Genomic DNA, 20535 nt, shown 5'->3' with positions numbered 1-20535 from the left:
GGTCGCTGACTGAATGAAGAGACGCGGATGTTTGCCAAGTGATAACAGACCGACGTATCGAGGAATCATAATAAATGGGACGGTAATGTCTCCGGATCTTGAGAGAACAAGGTGAAGCGTGACGGGAGTCATTTATGAGCATTCAATTAAGAGAGCAGACAAAACAAAAGTCAACGTGACAAAGCTTCTTAAAGAAGAAAGAAAATAAATAATTTTCTGCTTCGTTATTAGAGTAAAAATTTTGTTTATGCCGGGACGGCCGTGTTAAAAGTCTGTAATTAAGATTACATGATCAAAATGTGAGCTCATAAACTGTCTCGTGTCAAATTTGTTTGTATGGATTTGGCTAGACATATTCATCAGCGAGCCGTCAAAACATTGTCAACAGACTGAAAGCTGCAAAGCATCGCACATAACTGAAATGGATGGCGGCGCTTCCACTGCAACTCCGTACCTGAAGATTATTGACAAAAATGAACCAGTGAGGAAAACAAGTATGTCAGTCAAGAGGATGGGGGGAAGTGTTTTTATTTTCATGTGACGTTTATCACATGTAAAAATGATCGCGTGGCTTCGACTAAATTCCTCTGCAAGGCAGGCTTGACGCAACACCCGTTTCCTTCCCGTTTGACTGCCGTGACTCATTTGCGACGGTCGGTAGCGCTGCGGTGAGCTAATCTTGAGGGAGTGCTGATTTGAAAATTTTCAAAGCGGATGAGTCGGTGCCTGATGATTGAATAGGACAGAACCTTTCGGGATACATACAACCCACGATTGTAAATTATTAAGATATGGGCAGGCGGGATGTGATTCGATTTCGGGAAAAGGTTAGACGTGATATCATAATCTATGAAGGAATGATGACAAGATTGGGATTGTAATCATGAGTTATTGCCTCTGGGGAGCCTGCAAATGTGTCAAGTAAGATAGAGGATGCGTTCTAATTTTTTTTTTTTTTTAATTAACCGTTTCAGGGACAGCGGTGACTACAGTGGACATCTCATCAGGTTACAGGGGGCATGAAAGGGTTGAAAGGTGTCATGATTCGCTTTAGGGACCAACAGGTGGCACTGTAGGGCTCCCCCGGCAGCTGCACACCTGTCGGTCATAGGTAATTAAGGCCTTAAAAGGACCCCCACCCATCAACTGAGCCGCTACCCGAGGTGACGTCGGACAATTGGAGTACACCCTGGACTGGTTACCAGCCAATCGCAGGGCACACACAGGCATGAGCATCTTGTTAAAGGAGACACTTGACGGACATTTGACCTTTATGGTTTGTAATCTAATAGATTGTGTGCGAAAAAAAACGCAGCCAAGTATAATTTCATCCATCCATCCATTTTCGTACACAGAACCAGAATGAATGTGCGACCTTATTCGATTTTTGCAGCAGGAGCTGCAGAATAAATTATTAATCATCATCATCATCATCAGACATCAATTTAGTAATGAAGACACTCAACCCAGATGTTCACTTATTGTCATAATTGTGACAAATGCAGAGTGCTGTCTAAAGTTTATTTTTTGTTCGACTCTATCAGCAAACTACGGTGTTGTGAAAAAGTAGTTGGAGCATTTTCTTTTGGGTAGTCTCTGTGGCTTATAAAATGAGATAAGATATCCTTTATTTGTCCCACACTGGGGAAATTTACAGCCTCCAGCAGCAAGAATGTAGGTAGAAAGAAGAAGCAATTATTAAAATTGCTTTGAACTGAAACCTTCAGATCCTGAAACTGAAACCTAATTTGGGTCACAGGTGAGATATAGCTTTCTATTTGTGTACTATATCTATATTTTTAAGTTTTTTAAGTATTCCAGTGGACCTCCACTATTTATATATATATATAGTATATTATTAGATTATAAATATATCTCAACCCGGCTGTTCAGATGCAGCCATTCAGAAGGTGGACACCCGAGGTCAAGAGCGTCTGTAAGCTTGTTAGGAGAGCGCAGGCTGGGGGACACTGCAGGACTCCGAGGGGAGCAGGAGGGACACAGATGTTGACAGGAAGGTCGACCGCCTCACTGCGTGCAATGACCTTCTGCAGGGATGCGGTTGGACTGGTGTGAGGACTGTGTCGTGCTTACCCAACATTTAGCCTTGAATCTCCCTCGACAAAGGAAAGGCTCCTCGCTCAGAGAAAAAGGAGCCGTCGGGGAAGGGGTGTGTGGCAGGGGGAGGGGGCATAAGAAGCCAATGAGTGCAAAAGGAGCTGAAGGAGCAGGTTAAAGCAAAGGCATTCAAAGTACGGACCGGGGGCCGTTTGCAGCCTGCCATTCATGATGCGTCGGCTCGCCGCGTATTCTAAGAAGAGCATTTCTTTTCATTTCTGTTCCGTGTCAAGGTCCAATTTAATTAATGAGCCCAAAGTAACTGTTTTGAAAAATGGTCCACTGATGACAGTTTGCTCTTGTTTTGGTTCTAAATATCAAGATGGGATTTGGTGGCTCTTTATTGCTGGGGTGGATGTAGTACAGCGGGACACAGGGACGTTGGCCACCCCACAATCTTGAAAACTCTTCAATGACACAGAACAGAACAGATTCCCTTTTTTTTTTTGCAGAGTACCGCTTGTTACATTTAAATTGGAAACCAGACAACAACGGTGAAGCACAGACTAGATGAGGTGACACACTCACACACTCAACATAAAACTCACGTCGCCGCCATCTTGGATAGCTGGTGTAATACAATTTGAAGCACGTAATTGTAAATCTCACTCTGTGACGATTGTTTGCAGGAGACCCTCCATGCCCTCTTGAGTTTTGGTTGAATGGGTGCAGAGATGTGGCTACACGATTAATCACTGTGTCGCTGTGGTCTTGAGCCAGCAGCAACATGCCCACCAGCCGAAGCGGCTCATTAGAGTCCGAACACCCACTAATGCAGTGGTGAGAGGTGGCACATGGGTGACATTTCTCAAAACTTATGAGGTCAATCTCATCTCTGAAGAAGAAAACTTCAACTGTGTGTTTAAAAGTATAGCGCTGTTGGTTGGCGCATTAAGATTCATTCGATAGAGTTGTGACCTCCTGCATCGTGTACGCTACTGCAAGTCAGGAAAAATTGCAAATGCAGATTCCCTTCAGAAAGTCAGCTAGTGCGGCCGCTTTAGATCACCTTGTTGTTGACCATGTGTGAAAGGCAGAAAAGTGATGAAGGGATTTATTTAGATTTTTTTTTTAAAGTCCCACTTGACAACCAGAGAGGTGCGCACATGTCTCGGAGAGAAGGTGGAAGAGGAAGGTAAAATTAATGTTACTTTTGAGCGCCTCGTTGTCGTGACGTGGAAAAGCTTTGAGTCAACCCGGCGGGATTCATTTCAGCAATTTTCCAGGTGTAAAAGTAGCATCTGATTGATGGGTTCCAGCACATGCAGAGAATGGCGAGTTTTTTTTCAAGCTTTTCCACAAATCCTCATTTTATAAATGTATCAGTCATATTTGGCAGGTTTATTAAAAAAAATAATAAAACACTTCTCTGTGATATCTCAACTTAACAAGACTTTCACTTTTACTCTCGGGGACTTTCATTTCAGTTAAAATTGCATTGTATCAAAGGCTACCAAAAACGTCAATAGCCAAATAATAAAAATGAGTTTTAAGATGGGTGATAGAGATGGGCAGCGAGGGGGAGGGGCGGGGGGGTTGCCACCTTGAAGGGCATTATCCCGTTTTTAGGCACGGTCGCCTGGCAACGAAAATAATCAGTGTATTAATATGTGACACAAGCTGTCAGGCTGGCGATGCTGTAATCTCTGCTGGTTTTAATTGATTGGACGGTGGCCTAAAATGGTTGCAGGCTAAGATTCAAACCGGTCAAGGATTGAGTTTGTTTTGATCAATTCTTGTGTGAGGAAGTGTCTCGCATTTTCATCGCCGATGTTGTTTTCTTCGTGTTCATTAGATCCTTCTGATAGGCAAAATTGATTTTACAGCGTTAACTCTTAATGCCGCTTCCTCAGCAGCATCCCAGTCACCAAACGTGTTGTAATCCCCAAATGATGAAATCACTCATTATTTCTTTTAATTCGCATTTTGCATTCGCATTTTCCCTGTAAATTATTTTTTTGTCGTAAAATTCTCTACTGTTGGAGGCTTGTTTGTTTTCAAAATGACGCCCTATTTCAACGGAACAGGCATCTGCGGTATGAGCAAGAACCGTAAATTACAACTCCAGGCACGCAACAAACAGAAAATACATTTATTTAGTTGATAAAATAAAAATTGGGTACACAAAATCATTAGCAATAAAAGAATTATCATGATCAACGACAACAGTGAAAACGGAACTAAAACACAAGGGCAGGCCGGGATTGAAGCGGCTCATCGGGAAGAAGGAGCAAAATGAACAAATGAACAAATAAAACGAGCAGCGTTTCAAATCCTTTCGACTGCGCACACACAAGGCCGTCTGTGTGCGTGTGGAGATACGTTTTAAACTCACAGCGAGTACGTTCATAAATACTGAAGCCATCCTGTCCTACCGAGGGCAACCTGTATTCGCTTCCCAATTCCACGCTTGTCTGCTTACAAACAAATCACTTCCCGATCAGTTCACACCAGGTGGTGAAATCACCTTTTGGCTTTTAGAAGCACCGCAACTGTGCCTGTAAGAACACACTCTCTCTCTCCCTCTCTCAATTTTTTTTTTTACTGCCCTCATTCATATTTTTCAGCATCACACACCAGATGACTACCAACCAAAACTCATGACACAGCTAGCTAGCTATATGTAAACCATTATGTCAAAGCTCCTTAAACAAAAATATTTTTAATGCTAAACTGTAATTCATTGCCTTGGGCAACCATCTATTTCCTCCTTATTGACCGCTCTACATCCTTCAGTGCCTTCAGTGGAAACTCTCATTTTGTGTGAACTTTCCTTTTAACATTCTAAATAAGAGTATGAAATTAGAATGTTAATTCACTTATTATCCGGGAAGGAAGTCAAAAACAACAATAGCGTTCAATCTGTTAGGCGAGGTAGTGAGGTAGCGTCCTGGCTAGCGCGCGCGCGCATTCAATTAGCCAAAGATTTGAATGTATGAATAAACAGGTTGTTGGTCTAAGTGTGCACTACAGAAAATGGATGGATACAAACACGATTTTTTTCTGTGTAGGACTGCAAAAACAAAATAACAACAACAACAAAAGTCAATGAATAAAAATAAAAATTAACTGTAGCATAAATAAGCTAGCATGTTTTGCTATTTTACAAATTCTATTTTTTTATTTCATTTTTCAGTATAAAAGTCTATTTTGGAATTTTTAGTTTGATATTGTAGTATTATATATGTCATTTCAATGAAGGGGCTCTATACATATCCATGACAGAAACAGAAAGATCATTTTGTAATTATAAATGCCTTTAATTTAGGGCGGCATAAACCTTGATAATCGGTGGTGGTTTGATACTATTACACACACACGCACAGTCGCACACACACAGTAGTCACTGAACTAGTATAAAAACTCGGACAGAATGGCAAGAAAGTATTCTCTCGTTAAAGTTCTGAAAAAGTGTACCAAGTCTATAATAGATTTCATTTAGCGTGGCACATTTCTTTCTTCCAAGATTAAGTGCATGAAAAACCCAACAATAAAAACAATGTTATTGTGAATCTTAATGTTGCCGCAAAACAAGATTTAGATTTAAAAGGAACTCTCCATCTTAAAGCCATTTTGCACTTTCTCGTTCTGATCCTGGCCGGTACACAGAACGAGCTTCATTTCATGGCTCTTCGAGGAAACCGGGACTTTGTTGATCTTGGCAAAACTCTGGCTTATGTCCATGAACGTTTTCTTTTTGGTTTCAGGGAGGATGATAAAGAGGTAGATTGCCGCCACCACACAGACACCCACAAACACCAGGAAGGCAAATGTCTCCAGGGCCTCCTACACAAAAACAGAAAAGAAAGCGTAGGACAAACGCCATCACATTTTTCCCCATTGCCGTTCAAACAATCACCGACGGGTATTTACAGGTTACAGCCATCTAATTAGTTAACAGACTTGACCCTTTCACAATTAACCATCCCGATATCAGTCTGGTGATAAATCCACTCACAAATTAAATCCATCCTTTACGCACTGATTACTCACAGATAGAATTTATGATGAACTCTTAAGAGTTGCTTGTGCGTGCTAGCCTGACCCTGAGTGCCAGAGTAAAGGACACAACATAATTGCAGCACGATGCACGCACCTGCTCAAACTAATGGCCAGTCCAAAATAGCCACGCGTGGCCGAACAGAAGAATAACTTAACGTTGGAGCCGTTATATCACTCCGGCTGACACAGATTTCCCCATGTTGAGCCAATTTCATAAGAGCACCGAAAAAACAACACTGAAAGGGCCTGACCCACTTTTCATGCGGTCTTTATGATGTAATGCTCATCTGTAAAGTTAGATGAAAAAAAAAACAAAACAACAACAACAACCCAAAAAACAAAAGCAAAACACTGCCTCTCTCTCCCAGCTGTTGTGGGCGATGAGTCATCTTCAAACAGGACACCCTTGCCCCCCACGCCGTCTGTGTTTAACCCTGTCACCATATCGGATACAGACGAGCGAGTGCAGCGGAAGCTCATCCGGGGTCGCGCCGACGCGCACGCAAACAATGAGCCATCTGTGTGTGAACGTAAAGACCCATCCAAAGGGGACAGCCCGTAGAATGGCAGAGAAGAAACCAGACAGATAGAACAGAGAACACAAAGACGGTGAGGTGGTCTGCGAACATGTATTTAGTCCTCCACATGCCCATAGCGGGCAGTCCAACTATTTGGTTTCTGGGGCAGCACTTAGTCATAATCTGTGGCTGAGGGTGTAGGCTGTCACTGCAGGGGATTAAATGCATGTGAGAGGGGTTTTATAGGCTTGTTGCATCCCAGTGGAAGCCTATTGAAGGACAGCGCCTCCGGTGGGGGAAAAAGACCGAAGCGTTGAACAGATGACAGCGGCATCACCGCAAATATCGCACTGGGCTGTTTAGGAGTTTTTGTGGATAATTGCGTTTCTGTGACATCCTCACAGCCGGATAATTGGGAGACACACAGTCGCTGTGAAGTACAGTTATGGACCATAGCTCGCGCAGCACAATCATAAGGGACGCGGATGCAAATTGAGTATGAGGGTTCTAATGATTCTGCACTCGTGCAACAGACTAATTGCGCTTGTTCATAGCTCACATTGTAATTGTGACTCGTCATTTAATTGAGTTCATTCTGGAATCTGCAAATTAAACGTGTGCAGTTCATCCGTTAAATACAAAACTCGCAAAGACCGCTGATCCACGGGTATTGGATGGATGAACTGGGACCACGTGTTCTATACACATGGAGCTAATCTCCAGCAAATAACTCACCAGAAGGGATGCCGATCAATGTGTGTATTCACAAGACAATCCAAACATTGTTTCGGGAGCCATGTGGACTCTCATCACTCTCTTTTTTTTTTTTTTCCCTCCCCCTGACCTGCAAGCTGCTGGCACGCACATCTGGCAGCTTTGTAATAACAGTGATGTGAGCACAGCCAATTGGGATCTGTTGTTTTTTTTGTAGCACGAGAACATGAGCACTGGGACGTTGTCTTGTTGGCCTCGGTGCATGTTCTCTCTGAAGAGGTGTGTTGGTTTTTATTTTCTTTCATCAAGTGGTTGCATGATATAAAAGCCTCTGGGTTCGAGCGGATTTTTTTTTTCAAGCAGCGTCGTGGCCTACTTAAAAAAATATCTATATATCCGTATCCAGAGGATGTCATTTTGTGAAACCACTTGATGAAATGAAAGGGAGAAAATTCGACACAATTTTTCAGTCTACATACATACAGTGTACAAATGGCAACCGGCTGCACGTTTTGTTTGCTTAAAAAAAAAAGGGCTCATTGAAATGGACAGCCATAGTTATAGGACGTCTGGTTAACACGTCAACCTCACAGCGTAGAAGTGCAGGCTTCGATTCTGGCTGTGGCCGTCCTGCGTTGAATTCACATGTTTTCCCCGTGCCTGCGTGGGTTTTCTCCGGGTACTCCGGTTTCCTCCCACATTCCAAAAATATGCATGGCAGACGGTTGATCGTCTCTGTGTGCCTTGCGATTGATTGGCTGGCATTCAGGGTGTCCCCCACCTACTGCCCAAAGACAGCTGGGATAGGCTGCAGCACCCCTCGCGACCCTTGTGAGGATAAATGTAATGCAACTTTCCAGTATAATAATGCTTGTCGTGGTCTGTCGAGAATTCAAAGACAATAGCAGACACTTTATCGGTTTCTGGTCAAGGGCAAGTTGAGCCCTTTACTTTTATAGAGATGGAAAAAAAATGTGCTGATGAAGGGAGGTGCAAGTATCACATCAGAGGTCAGACTTCTTTTTAGATGTGACCTGTGTGTCTGACAATGCAAAATTTGACAAACTGTAATCGACCTGTACCGCTCCCTCACACCGAAAGCAATTTCTCACCTCGGTCACGTTTTCTCTCACGCTTGTCCCTTGGTGCAATTAACTGCGTTGATGTATTTATTCTGTAATTGCGCACGCATCTCCACCCTATTCCTTTTTTCCACTTGATGTCAGTTGTCAACATTCCAGGAAGCATCCATCAAAATGAAGCGTCCTGCATTGTTATCATCACGTGACGTCACTTCTCTGTGGTCCACTTAACGGCGACTAACACAGACATGAAAGTGTGCCGACTGAAAGCTTGTGATGCAAAGTGTAACATATGGACTGGCAATTACGAAGCGATCACAGTGACGCCACGGGGGGGGGGCCACGTGCAAGTCTGGATGCCAGAAGAGTCTCTCGTGTACTGCTGGGAGAATAAGCACGATCCTTTTTGAAAGGTAAAGCTGTCCCTTTGGCTGACCTGGAGCCAAATGATGCGCAATTGGTGGAGGAAATGTTTGGCAAGACACAGATGACTTATGAACCAAGAATTAATTGAGGCAAATCAAATACTGTTTTACTCGAGAGTGTTAGGCGTTTGATTTATGAGTCAAAGGATGACACGCTGCTACGTCTGACTTGAAGGCTAAATTTAGGTTCTGCGACTGCAACAGAAGACAAATGCAGACAAGACACGACTTTCACTTTGCATAACTTCCACTCAGACTGAAAATAAAGTGGAATTGATTTTTGTGAAGGCACTCCTCCTTCTAGTTGTCATGATTTGAATCGTTGCATCTCAGAAATTCAATCCTCTTGAACAACAACAAGCAAACATCAAAATGAAGGCACTCGAATTATTAGGCTGCTTTCCCTGCCTAAGTGCAGCACTCCATTCATACGCACTATGCCTGTATCGTGATGCCTCTCGGGATATGATGTGAGCCTTTGTTGGGACAATTTTTGTTTTTGACTTGAGGGGCAAGCACTGTATGGTGGCAGTAAATTCAATTCAACTCACGACAACAAGCAGCAGTTTGGGATATAATAGAACAAATCTACAAAGCATAAAACAAAAAGAATTACGCAATGGCTTTTTTCATGACCAGCGCAAGTCTGGCATGAGGCGCAGTCTAAATATTTATAGGGGGAGCTAGACTTTGCTTTGGTATTTTCACCAGCTCGGGCGGTTTATTGGCAAATGAATGCATTTCAGCATTTTGCGCCGTTGTGGGCGTGAACACAGCCAACTAGATTGGCGTCCAATCAAAGTGGCACCTTTTGTGCTCTTTAAAATGAACGTACCAGAGGCGCACAGTCCTTGGAAGATGGAAGTAGAAAGCGATTTCCACCCTGATCGTATGCGTGCGCCTACGAGAGTGTTTTAAGCTTTTGAGAGACGCATGCACATTTTTCCCAGGAGCACACCGACTTTGCGGGATACTGAGCCAAAGGTCTGTTAAGGTCCTCCGAGGAAAGCTGGGTGAACTTTGAAAATGAGAAAACGAGACCAGGTTGACCCTTCAGGGTCTACAGCGGGGAAAAGTAAAAGATCTGATGTGGCCATCACAGTCTGTTGACCTCACTATCATTGAGCCAATCCATGGAGATCTGAAATGTGCAGTTCATGTAAAACAAAGAATTTACAGGAACTGGAGTCTCTTCACCAAGAAGAATGAGCCGTTTTAACACCTGAGAAAGTAATGCGCATCTTCCAAAACTATCTCGAAAGACTGCAAGGAGTCGATGCTAAATGGGCCAATAAGAACTAAGGATTTCTTTCATCAGCACCGATACACTAAAAATAGATACTTCTTCACCAAGTATTGGACTTACCTGTATAAAAGGAAACAAGAGACCCACTGCAAAGTTGGACAACCAGTTGACAATACCGGCAATCATGAAGGCGGCAGGCCTGTAGGACTGCTCAAACAGTTCACCGGTCAGGATAAAGGGGATGCCTCCTATCAAAGAAGAGGAGAATGTCACCGGTTATCAACCGAGCTACAGTTGAGCTCCGCTTAAGACCGCACTGAAGTAAAAAGGGGAAAGTGACAAGTCAATTCTCTTCACTCTGGTTAACTGCTTGTGAATGTAAACAAGGCAAAATGATCACACTCGAGTCCTCATCCCATTAGCAGAACTAATAGAGAACACCGGGGATCAGTTTAAATGTGCGGCGCAAATTTACTTTATTGAACCGTATTCGTGTACCCGTTTCTCCCGATTACTCCCGAAGAAAAGGGAGAAAGAAGTTAAAAAAAATGTAATGGCTCTCATTTGGCAAGGAAGTTTGGCTCCAAGGATGACAGAACATGCTCACGCTTCAGGCAATGTGACATGAATGCGCCAGATTCCGCACCAGTGTTCATCATTTCCGAGCCTTGTGGACACTCAACTGGGATTTGGAAAGGAAGGTCACAGACACCACCAGAATGTTTCTCTCAGGGAGCTCGAGTGTGCACTTGAGTGTACCAATGCGCTCCCGAGTCGGGATTGGGTCTGGTGACTAACACCCTCACCCGGTGCCTCGCGAACCTAGCAGATGGGTGTCGGAAAGAAATCATTTTAGCGTGGCAGAAAGCTTGAAATAACATGGCAAGAGGACATTGAGACTTTTTCTGCGTGCTGAAATAATTGTCAAGCTATCAAAATAGAGCGCATTTGAATCAGTGTTGAATTTCACATGGCAGGGACTTTTGTGTCATTACGGATGAACTCTCCAAGCCCTCTTTTTTTTTTTTACGCTATCTTCCTTTTACTGCAAACTACTAAAAATTACCCCCTCTGTGGAATATTCAGTCCGAAGACAAAGAGTTGAATAGGGAAAGCTGCAGTCTGAAATAGAAGCGACCCACTGGGTCTAAAGGCACAGAGTTTTTCCAAGAGCCTCGAGGCTTGGCAGGCCTTGATAAGATAGGGGCCGATTAGAAACGATATTACATAACAGTCAGTGGAAACAATGAATATGGTGGACGATGGGGCATTTGGACCGTTTAAGAAAAAGAACAGCCTCGAAGCTCCAGGTGGCAAATAACCAGAACGGTGGTTAAATACAGCCAACGGTCTCTCTTAATAAATAAATGTTAAAAAATTACAAATCCTGTGACAATAAGCCTACGGATGTCTGGGTCAGTATTGCGGAGAGTGTTTGTGGAGAACAAAGAGCCTACAGTCACTCTCGAATTGGAATTAAAGTGACACCTCGGAAGTGACCTTCACTCTAAATGCCCATAAATTGTCTGAATGAGCTAGCATGAGTGCGGGGCAAAATAGCAATTCATCTCTTGTGAAAGCCTGATGACATAAAGTGATGAAAATGGAAATGGCAGGAGCCAAAGAAGACTTTGCGTTGGTAAAATATACGAAAGCGAGCATTTCATTTTATTTTGTTCATGCAGGTGAATAAAACAAGGGAATTCTTTCATGTGTACCGTATTTTCCACACTAAAAGGCGCACTGGATTATGAGGCGCACCTTCAATGAATGGCCTATTTTGTCATTTTTTTCATATATTGGACGCACCGCTTTATAAGACGCAATCTATAATGCATCCACTAGATGGAGCTCTGCTCAAGGAAATGCCAACAGAACACAACACGACACTACACCCTGATTTATATATCGATGATCAGATGTCAGTAAACCTTATTTGATAAAGCAGCGAAACAGTTCACTTCACCCACCAACAGCAAGTTGAACGTTCACGTTGAACTCTCTCGCCGCTGCTCTATTTCCGTGTTCAACTGCGTAACCCGATCGCCTTAAGTTTGAACTCTGTGTTGTAAGCATGTCTCTAGCGAGGAGCCATTTTGGGGGTTGACATATTACCGTAATAACCATACACAAGGCGCATCGGATTTTAAGGCACGCTGTGAGCTTGCCAGAAAACGGAAGGCTTTTAGGTGAGCCTTTTCGTGCGGAAAATACAGTACCACAAAGATCAATCGTATGTATTTGTCACGGGTAAAAGCAATACGCGAGCTGCTTTAGCTGCAGTATCCTTCTGTGACTATGTTATGAGAGTTTCAGAATCATACATGCGAGACAGGTCAATGGATCACTTGAAAATGTTCCAACGTGTGAGTTGGAGCACGGTTGGTTGTTCGTCTGTGTGTGCCCTGCAATTGGCTGGCAACTCGCCTGCTGCCCGAAGACAGCTGGGACAGGCTCCAGCAGGCCCGCGACCTTTGTGAGGATAAGCGGATTAGAAAATGGACGGATGGATGGACGGAGGGATGTTTGATCATCGTTTTGGAGAAACAAAACAAAACCCGTGCATTTCGGTGGGCATCAATTCTGTACTGATTTTCACTATTTGCAGCACGCCGCTGTCCCAGTCCCTCACCAATAATGGGGTCCTGTGTACTCATAAACGCATACGTCTTACTACAGATACGGACGCTTCGAAAGTAATCACAACCGAATGATTGTCTCTGTGGATATTCAGCAGGGAAGAGCTTTCAAGTTCCGTCTCTCTCTCTCTCTTTTTTCCTCACCTCAGTTAAACAGCCTTTCATGACCTCTGGGATTACTTCATATGACTGATTTATCTTTTCTTTGAAAACAGTTACTGATGCAAGGATTTCATGAATAATTTTCCATTCACGTTTACCGACTATTTGTGATACAAAAGCTATGACTGTTCAGTTGCCCAATATCTTGTAATAACCAGCATATGAAATAAATCCCCAAACACTATATTGGGCAAAATAAAAAGATTTGTACTTGGATATTTATTGACGTGCTGATATGTGGAGTAACACTGGCAACACAATATCCTGATAAGACGGTGAGGACATTCACATTCACAAGCTACTTTGCATTTATCGAAAAACTGCAAGTGGATGATTACTCGGACGGCTTTGAATCAGGTGGACACTTTTCCATTTTTTGGAACTGCTTATCCCACCGTGGGTCACGGGTACCATCCCAGCTGACACGATTCATATCACCATGCGTTGTTTCAACAAGTCCTCGTGAAACTATTTATAAATCATGCATATATCCGACGTTATATCTATATATGTACTGTACATCTGTGTGTGTGTGTGTATTATTTACTCACCACAACATGAACAATTATGTGAACCTTTTGATTCAAGAAATGGTTGGCTTTGGCAGCAATAACATTGTGTCCTTATTTTTGTAACTCGCCATGATTTCCCAAAAACTAAGCATATTTATATGAATTCTGGAAATGCATCCCAGCGTATAAGACCAACTCTAAAATGCTCACGAGTGGGATTGCATGGTTACGTGATCGTTAGCGCCGTTAGGGCCACCCGAGAACTCATTCTTCTGAATAGATCTGCATACATTTTGACAAGAACATTGGTGTTCTAGCACATGCGTTGATGCCACCCAACCACCTCTTAAATGCGCAATAGAAAATGAATTATCATAATTGTGATTATGCCAACGCCGTAAAGTCTAGAACGGTGGAGGAGCGTCAAGCGAAAGAATATTAAAATTGAATTCAATGAGCAAAGCAAACGCGGCCAAAAGGCAGCAAAAAGTAAGCACAATATGGAGGCAGATCACGTTGCAAGTGTGCAGAAAGCATTGCGGCCTGCTCAGTTTGGACATGAAGACGCACAGTATGTCTTGCAAAATCAAAGGCAGAATGTCAAGGTATAAACCCTGTCACTTAAACAAATAAAATAAAATAAAAACACAAAATTTGTCCCGTGTTTAAAAGGGGGGTACAAAAATTGTATCATAGTGCACCAAGAGCTAAACTCATTCCCTAAAACATTTATCAACCTTTTTTTTTTCTCAGCTGTCACCATAGAGACAGTTGAACAAATGACTACCTGGGAGGGCCAATACCACGAGTCTCACAAAGAGCCCCCAGCAGTGAGAGGACCCAATTAACGAGCCCACCTCAAACTGGACCCTAAACTGCAGTCACCGAGGGAACACTAACAACGGAATGACACACACTTCATCAAAGCGCCGCGTAGAAATGCACCGACAGGAATAAAACTGACTTGCAAACTTTTTAACGCAATTTCTACCGTCGTAGGCTACATGTTGAGGTTTACAGGGAGGTTTAAAGTTGAATTCGGTGGCTGCCGAATCTCCGGTCAGGTCATACGTTAGGACGTGAATAAAAAAATAAAATTGCAGCAAAAACGTAACTGTCACGAGGAGAAAAATCTCTTCATACTGTTTGTTTATCATCAACCATTCATGCATGCAATATTAATGAGTGGTGATAACGTGTTTAAGCTAGTGGAGGCAAAGCACATATTGCAAATATTTCTTTTTGACCTCTGCTTTAATGATGAAAAATCAGCGCATTTATAAGATACCTTATCCACAGAGGGAATAAAAGTGTTTACAGCCGCTGATCTCAGCCGTATTGAAAGTTTAATCTCCCGGGTCGACTCCATTTTATGTACGAATAGGTGACAAAAACAAATGTCAAATAAGCTGCAAATGCAGCGCAGGATGGAATACTAAATTTGGATCAAAGACGAGTTCAGATGAAACCAACCATCTTTTCTGTTTTATCTTTGCGTTTTTGCTTGACTTCATAACGACTGTGGCTCATCCTTCGTCTGTTCAAAAGCTCAAAGCACAATCGGGATTATCCCTTGTGTGAACATGAGAATCGCAAGCGGTAGAGGGCTTCATTGGTTCCACTGTGCTGTGAATCTCTGCTGTGAAAAGAACATGAGACGCAATCTCTCTGTTCCCAGGAAGAGCACATATCCAATGCATGAAAACCTTTGGATGTCAAGTGTGCGCACGCGCACGCGCGCGCGTGTGTGTGTGTGTGTGTGTGCGCGTGTATAAACTTTGAAAACATGGAGCCCGGCACACATTACATTTTCCATTTTGAGTGAGCTTTAACCCAGACTTGGTCAACTCATGCTAAGACTAAGACTAAAATATTTGTCTCACACTGGGGAAATTTACAGCCTCCAGCAGCAAGAATGTAGGTAGAAAGAAGAAAAAAAACAAACAAACACCGTTCAATTAAGTGCAATATAAATACAAAATGGATAAATCGCAGTGCTATTTACAATTGTATTTACAAATGCTGCCACATAACCAGGGACGCTGTAGCACAATCGCCACTTAAAAAAAAAAAATCCAATAATTTAAGCATAAGAGGTGAGACTATAAAACAGAAATAATACCTGGCCCAGAGCAGAAGGAAGCGATCACTGCCAGGATGCAGACATAACTGAGGTAAGGCATCCATGACACGCTGTCCTACGAAGAGAGAAAGGGAAGGTGGTGCCATTGTAAGCGTAAATTCAGCAAAGTGTCAATCCTTCTTCAAGTGAAGTACGTCTACCTTCACTTTCCCGTTCCGGTGATCATATCGACTACTACTTAAACGTGATCTATTTGACCACAGGTTCGAATGTTACGACTGTGCAAGTTTGACCTCAAGATTAATTCGATTGCCCACCGTGAACTTGTGTCTAAAAAGGATATTCAGACAATTAACAATTCAACCCTGGATAAAAGAGTAGATTGTAAAAAGTGCAATACTTTCATGACTTTCTTCATTATTTTATGATTCGGCTTTCGTTTTGTGCAGTCACTGATGTGGAGCGAGTGGCCGATGATGTCGAGGTACACCGACTTGTGTGCGCGCAGCGGGAGAATCTGTTCCCACTCAGTGACGGTGTGAGTGAGAATGTGAATGGCTGTTTGCGCAGCGCAAACATACAGGAGCTAATTCAAGACGACGCGAATAATGAAAGCATGCAAAGTACACCACAAGGGTCGCATTTGTGTGAGCCCATTTGCCGATCTGCCAATGATTTTTTTTATAAGTGATTCATTTACTTTTATCCTTGCAAGACATTTGTTGAATTTATGATGGCGACGTGTTGATGCAAGAATGGATTATTTAACTTTTAATTGTTTCGAAATCAGAACAAAAGTTGACCAACGTCAATTCTGTATCATTGTTTTCTTTAGGAATGGGTGAGGACCGATACCTGGGATCAGTATCGGGCTGATACTGGCCTTAGAACAAAGTATCGAGTTCTTGTGAAGGATGACATTTGCAGCCATTGATGAAGAAAAAAAACCCGAATAATAATCTGCCATTGAATGCTGCAACTCTTCCCTGTATGTAGTTGCCGCTACACCGCGGCTGTTTGATACATCGGTGAGTCACGTTTGTGTTCACCTCTACCTTTCACTGTGGTTATTGAAATTCTATGCATCAGTGATATCAGCACTCGGCATTGACTTATGACACATAAGTACAAGCTAGCTATCTACTTCAAATTGTTCCTTCTGGTCTAGTGATATTACGTGTATACAAGTACCGGTACATGTTTTTGTTGATCAACTTGGTTTTTACACTTACACCTACTTTATCATTTCTCCCAGAAAGTATGACGTGGACACATTGGAAGTTTTGCAGTCCCCTTTTCAAATAACTTTTTCTTTTTCATTCACTATGTTACTATACCAGGCGGCCCGGTAGTCCAGTGGTTAGCACGTCGGCTTCACAGTGCAGAGGTACTGGGTTCGATTCCAGCTCCGGCCTCCCTGTGTGGTGTTTGCATGTTCTCCCCGGGCCTGCGTGGGTTTTCTCAGGGTGCTCCGGTTTCCTCCCACATTCCAAAAACATGCGTGGCAGGCTGATTGAACACTCTAAATTGTCCCTAGGTGTGAGTGTGAGTGCGAATGGTTGTTCGTCTCTGTGTGCCCTGCGATTGGCTGGCAACCGATTCAGGGTGTCCCCCGCCTACTGCCCGGGGACAGCTGGGATAGGCTCCAGCACCCCCCGCGACCCTAGTGAGGATCAAGCGGCTCGGAAGATGAATGAATGAATGAATGAATGAATGTTACTATACCACAGAAGAAAGAGAGTTCCGGCACAAGACGAAATGAGGAGGAGTTTGCAGAATCTTACTTGAAAATTGAGGAACACTGTGAGTAGACTGAAGAATACTGCCATGGCGCTGAACCCAAATATGAGCAGAGGTTTTCGCCCGATTCGTTCTATCACCAAGCCCTGGAAAGAGGACGAAGACCGCATTGTATCAGAAACAAGTGCGACGAGTTATAGAATAAATCTTTCAAATATAGGAGGTATACTATCTTGACCACACCACAGCGCCTGATCATGGTCAAGCTGGTGTCTTTGTACTTTCCACGATAATCTCTTTAGGGCCGTTATGGCTAGCAATTGAAACAACTTGTTGTAAATGTTTATATATTTATGTACGTAACCTTTTAATCACTCAGACAAATGACATGTCCTTCGGCAAATATTGTTGAGGCAACACTATAACTCAAATGTCAAAATACAGCCGTTAATGTTTGGCGATAGCAAACATTCTTGACAAAGAAGCCTATGACGTTTTTTGGACGCAGTTGAGGCGGTGGCGAAATGCATTTAACCCCCACTGCGACCGCTCACCCCCAAAGCGGCACATAGAGGGGGTGTTAAGATATTCAGGGCGCCGGTCTGACCTCGGCGGTCAGATTTCATGAAGCTGCGGAAAAGGTCATTGCTGTTGTTCGATATCGTATGCATGCCACCAGCTCAGCAGAGACAAGGTTGAACAGGAACAGGAAGTATTTCGCTCTCGTGTATGAATGTGCGTGCGTGTGCGTGTGCATCCCACGTGCCCCGAAGGCAGTGGACATCTCTCTACGAGCCACCACTGCAGCCGATTCAATTTTTCTTCCGACTGTGGTCTGTGCAAATAAAACAGCTCAGAGTCCACTCATTTTATTGCCGTTTATGAAGTTACATTTCGACTTCGACAGTAAATACAATACATGCCGATTTATATAGCGCTTTCACAACAATGCAAGTCACCAATAATAGACTGAACGCACTGAATGAAATCAGCATTTTCACCCGGAGCACGTCTCATCTGCACTTCTTGGCAGAGGTCAAAGCTGTGACTTTCGCACTCATGGTTGACAGGACTAAAACGTCTCGTCATTATTCATCACATCAAGAAGCAGACGAGCCATTAAAGACAAGTAGCCGCAGCTCGAGGCACCACTGGCCCTTCTTGTGCTGGGTTCTTGGCACCATTCACAGATAAACCCCTGGGGGAGGTGTTGCGCGTGAAAATGTACTTTGGCCTTGACAGTCACTCTGGTGACAATTGAACACAAAGACAATAAAAGGACACGTTAAAGCTTGCACACAGACTTTTGCTGCACTCTAATGGTTGTGCACGTTTGAAGAAGTCACCGTTTATTTTTCTCTCCCTCGTCAGAGAAAGTCACCGGATCGAATAAAGAGCCGCAAACTGTCAGGCACGTCAGTCAAGAATGTAACCAAGCAAAACTTGAGGAAAAAAGTAAGGAGTAAATGCATTTGATAAGACGGACGGATAATGGAGAATTTTATCGAACATGGAGTAAGTAATAAGAGAACACACAGGGGATAGGTCACAAAGAGGTCCTTGGAACTTATGGTACACAAGCAAGTGAGCGCACCCCACACACAAACGCTATAAGAGAATCCAATTCCAAGATAAAAACAAGCTTTAACAATAAGGAATCCCAAAAAATGGCGACCCGCATCCAAAGGCCATTAGAAAATCAATAGTGCATTGATCCGCGACCCTAGTGAGGATCAAGCGGTTCGGAAGATGAATGAATGAATAGTGCATTGATCGCAGAGCTGGTGAAGCAAGAAAAGTCATCACAATTGCAAAGAAGCACACCTTGTGGAAATATTACAACTTTGCAACTGGGCTGTAACCCAGACAATGAAAAATACGAAAAGTAATAACAAAACAAAAAAATTAATAAATGCATTCACAGCCAACAAGCAACGGTCGAAGACGGTCTTGTGAGTGAGCCGAATACAGAAATGAGCTGGAGACGGTTGTCTTCTCAAACAACGGGCAAAGTTGGCTTTAATTAGATGGAAAATTCAAACATGGCATGACCTCAACCGCACGCAACGGACATAATTAAGTATTATCCTCGGGCAGTGGAAATGAGATGAAGAGGCGCACCTGAGAAACATCTTGAAACTCTAACACTTGCAGTTATGCCAAATTACACTGTGATAGAAACAATTAAGAAGACTCTCTGCTTTCCGATTTATTTTCCCACACAGCACGTTGTACTAAAGCACAAAGACATAAATTAGGACATGCAAATGAGCTGTTCGTTTTTTTGTTAACCAGTGGTAAAAATAGATTGAGGTTGCGGGCAATTACAATTATCCCATTAATGATTAAAGGGAGGCAAACTTGCGATTGCATACTTAAGAGTTTTTCTTGTTTAAGGGTTGAAGTGTGTTTTAAGAATAAACAAGTAGCTCACTCTAAACACAAAATAAAACAACAACACAGAGGCCCTAAATTGATGTTCCCGTGTGTTACCGGAGAGGCTGTGGTCATTAATCACCATCAGGGTAAAGCACCTTTAACAAACGCAGTGAACCCCATTCCATATGTATAATGCGCTTTGAATATGAAATCAAATGATTACATATGCAAAGCCTATGACAATGATGCATAGAAAACTAATTTGAAGAGGGTGAAAGGCAGCGAGGAAAAGGCGAACACATCAGACAATTTGAACGTGGCAATACTCACAGAGATGATAGCGGAAAACGTCTCGATACCTCCTGTGCTGAGGGTGATGTACGGGATAATATTTTTCGCAAAGCCTGCTTCTTGTAGGATCCCATTAGTGTAATACCAGATCTGGAAACAGACAATAGACGATCAGTGGAACTCAGTCTTACCTTTCGATGGACAACAAAAGATGCTCATAAAACTAATGTCTTCGCCCTGAGGTCTGTAAACAGTTCACAAGCTGTTGGCCAATTAGCCCAAAATGGAAAATTATCAAACATGAGCAGTTTTCTTTCCCCATAAAACAGTACCTCAGAAAACCCTTGACAAAACGGCGCATTCATGTTACATGTTCCTGGTCTCCATTTGATTGCTTACACCTGAGCATATGTATAACTGAGAATTTGGTCGTTCATCTGGTACACATTTTGTTTAAATGTATTGATTCCAAGACATATAAAAGTGTAAAAAGTGTGACGTCAAGCGCCAGTCTGTCCGACTGTATCTACCTTCATTATTGGCACAGATAGATTAATACTGTACAGCCTTCCAGCAACACTGTCGTGCCAATTACCAGACATGTTTGGCAACACCTTTGGCAAT

At 42.9% G+C, this 20535-nt stretch overlaps 1 protein-coding gene across 1 annotated transcript in view; it reads right to left on the bottom strand.

Moving 5' to 3' along the window:
• Positions 1–5357: 5357 nt before the first annotated feature.
• Positions 5358–20535, bottom strand: part of slc2a9l2 (solute carrier family 2 member 9, like 2) — a 34963-nt gene continuing 19785 nt past the window's right edge. Inside the window, exons 9-13 of the mRNA XM_052075394.1 lie at positions 19951–20061; positions 17286–17387; positions 15541–15616; positions 10226–10353; positions 5358–5904 (exon numbers count right to left, since the gene is read on the bottom strand). Of these exons, the coding sequence (XP_051931354.1) occupies positions 5662–5904; positions 10226–10353; positions 15541–15616; positions 17286–17387; positions 19951–20061 (660 nt within the window). The 3' untranslated portion in view covers positions 5358–5661. The remainder of the gene's footprint in view (positions 5905–10225; positions 10354–15540; positions 15617–17285; positions 17388–19950; positions 20062–20535) is intronic.

Source organism: Hippocampus zosterae, chromosome 9 (genome assembly GCF_025434085.1).
Source record: "Hippocampus zosterae strain Florida chromosome 9, ASM2543408v3, whole genome shotgun sequence".
Classification (NCBI taxonomy): domain Eukaryota; kingdom Metazoa; phylum Chordata; class Actinopteri; order Syngnathiformes; family Syngnathidae; genus Hippocampus; species Hippocampus zosterae.
This window is presented reverse-complemented; position numbering and strand designations above follow the sequence as displayed.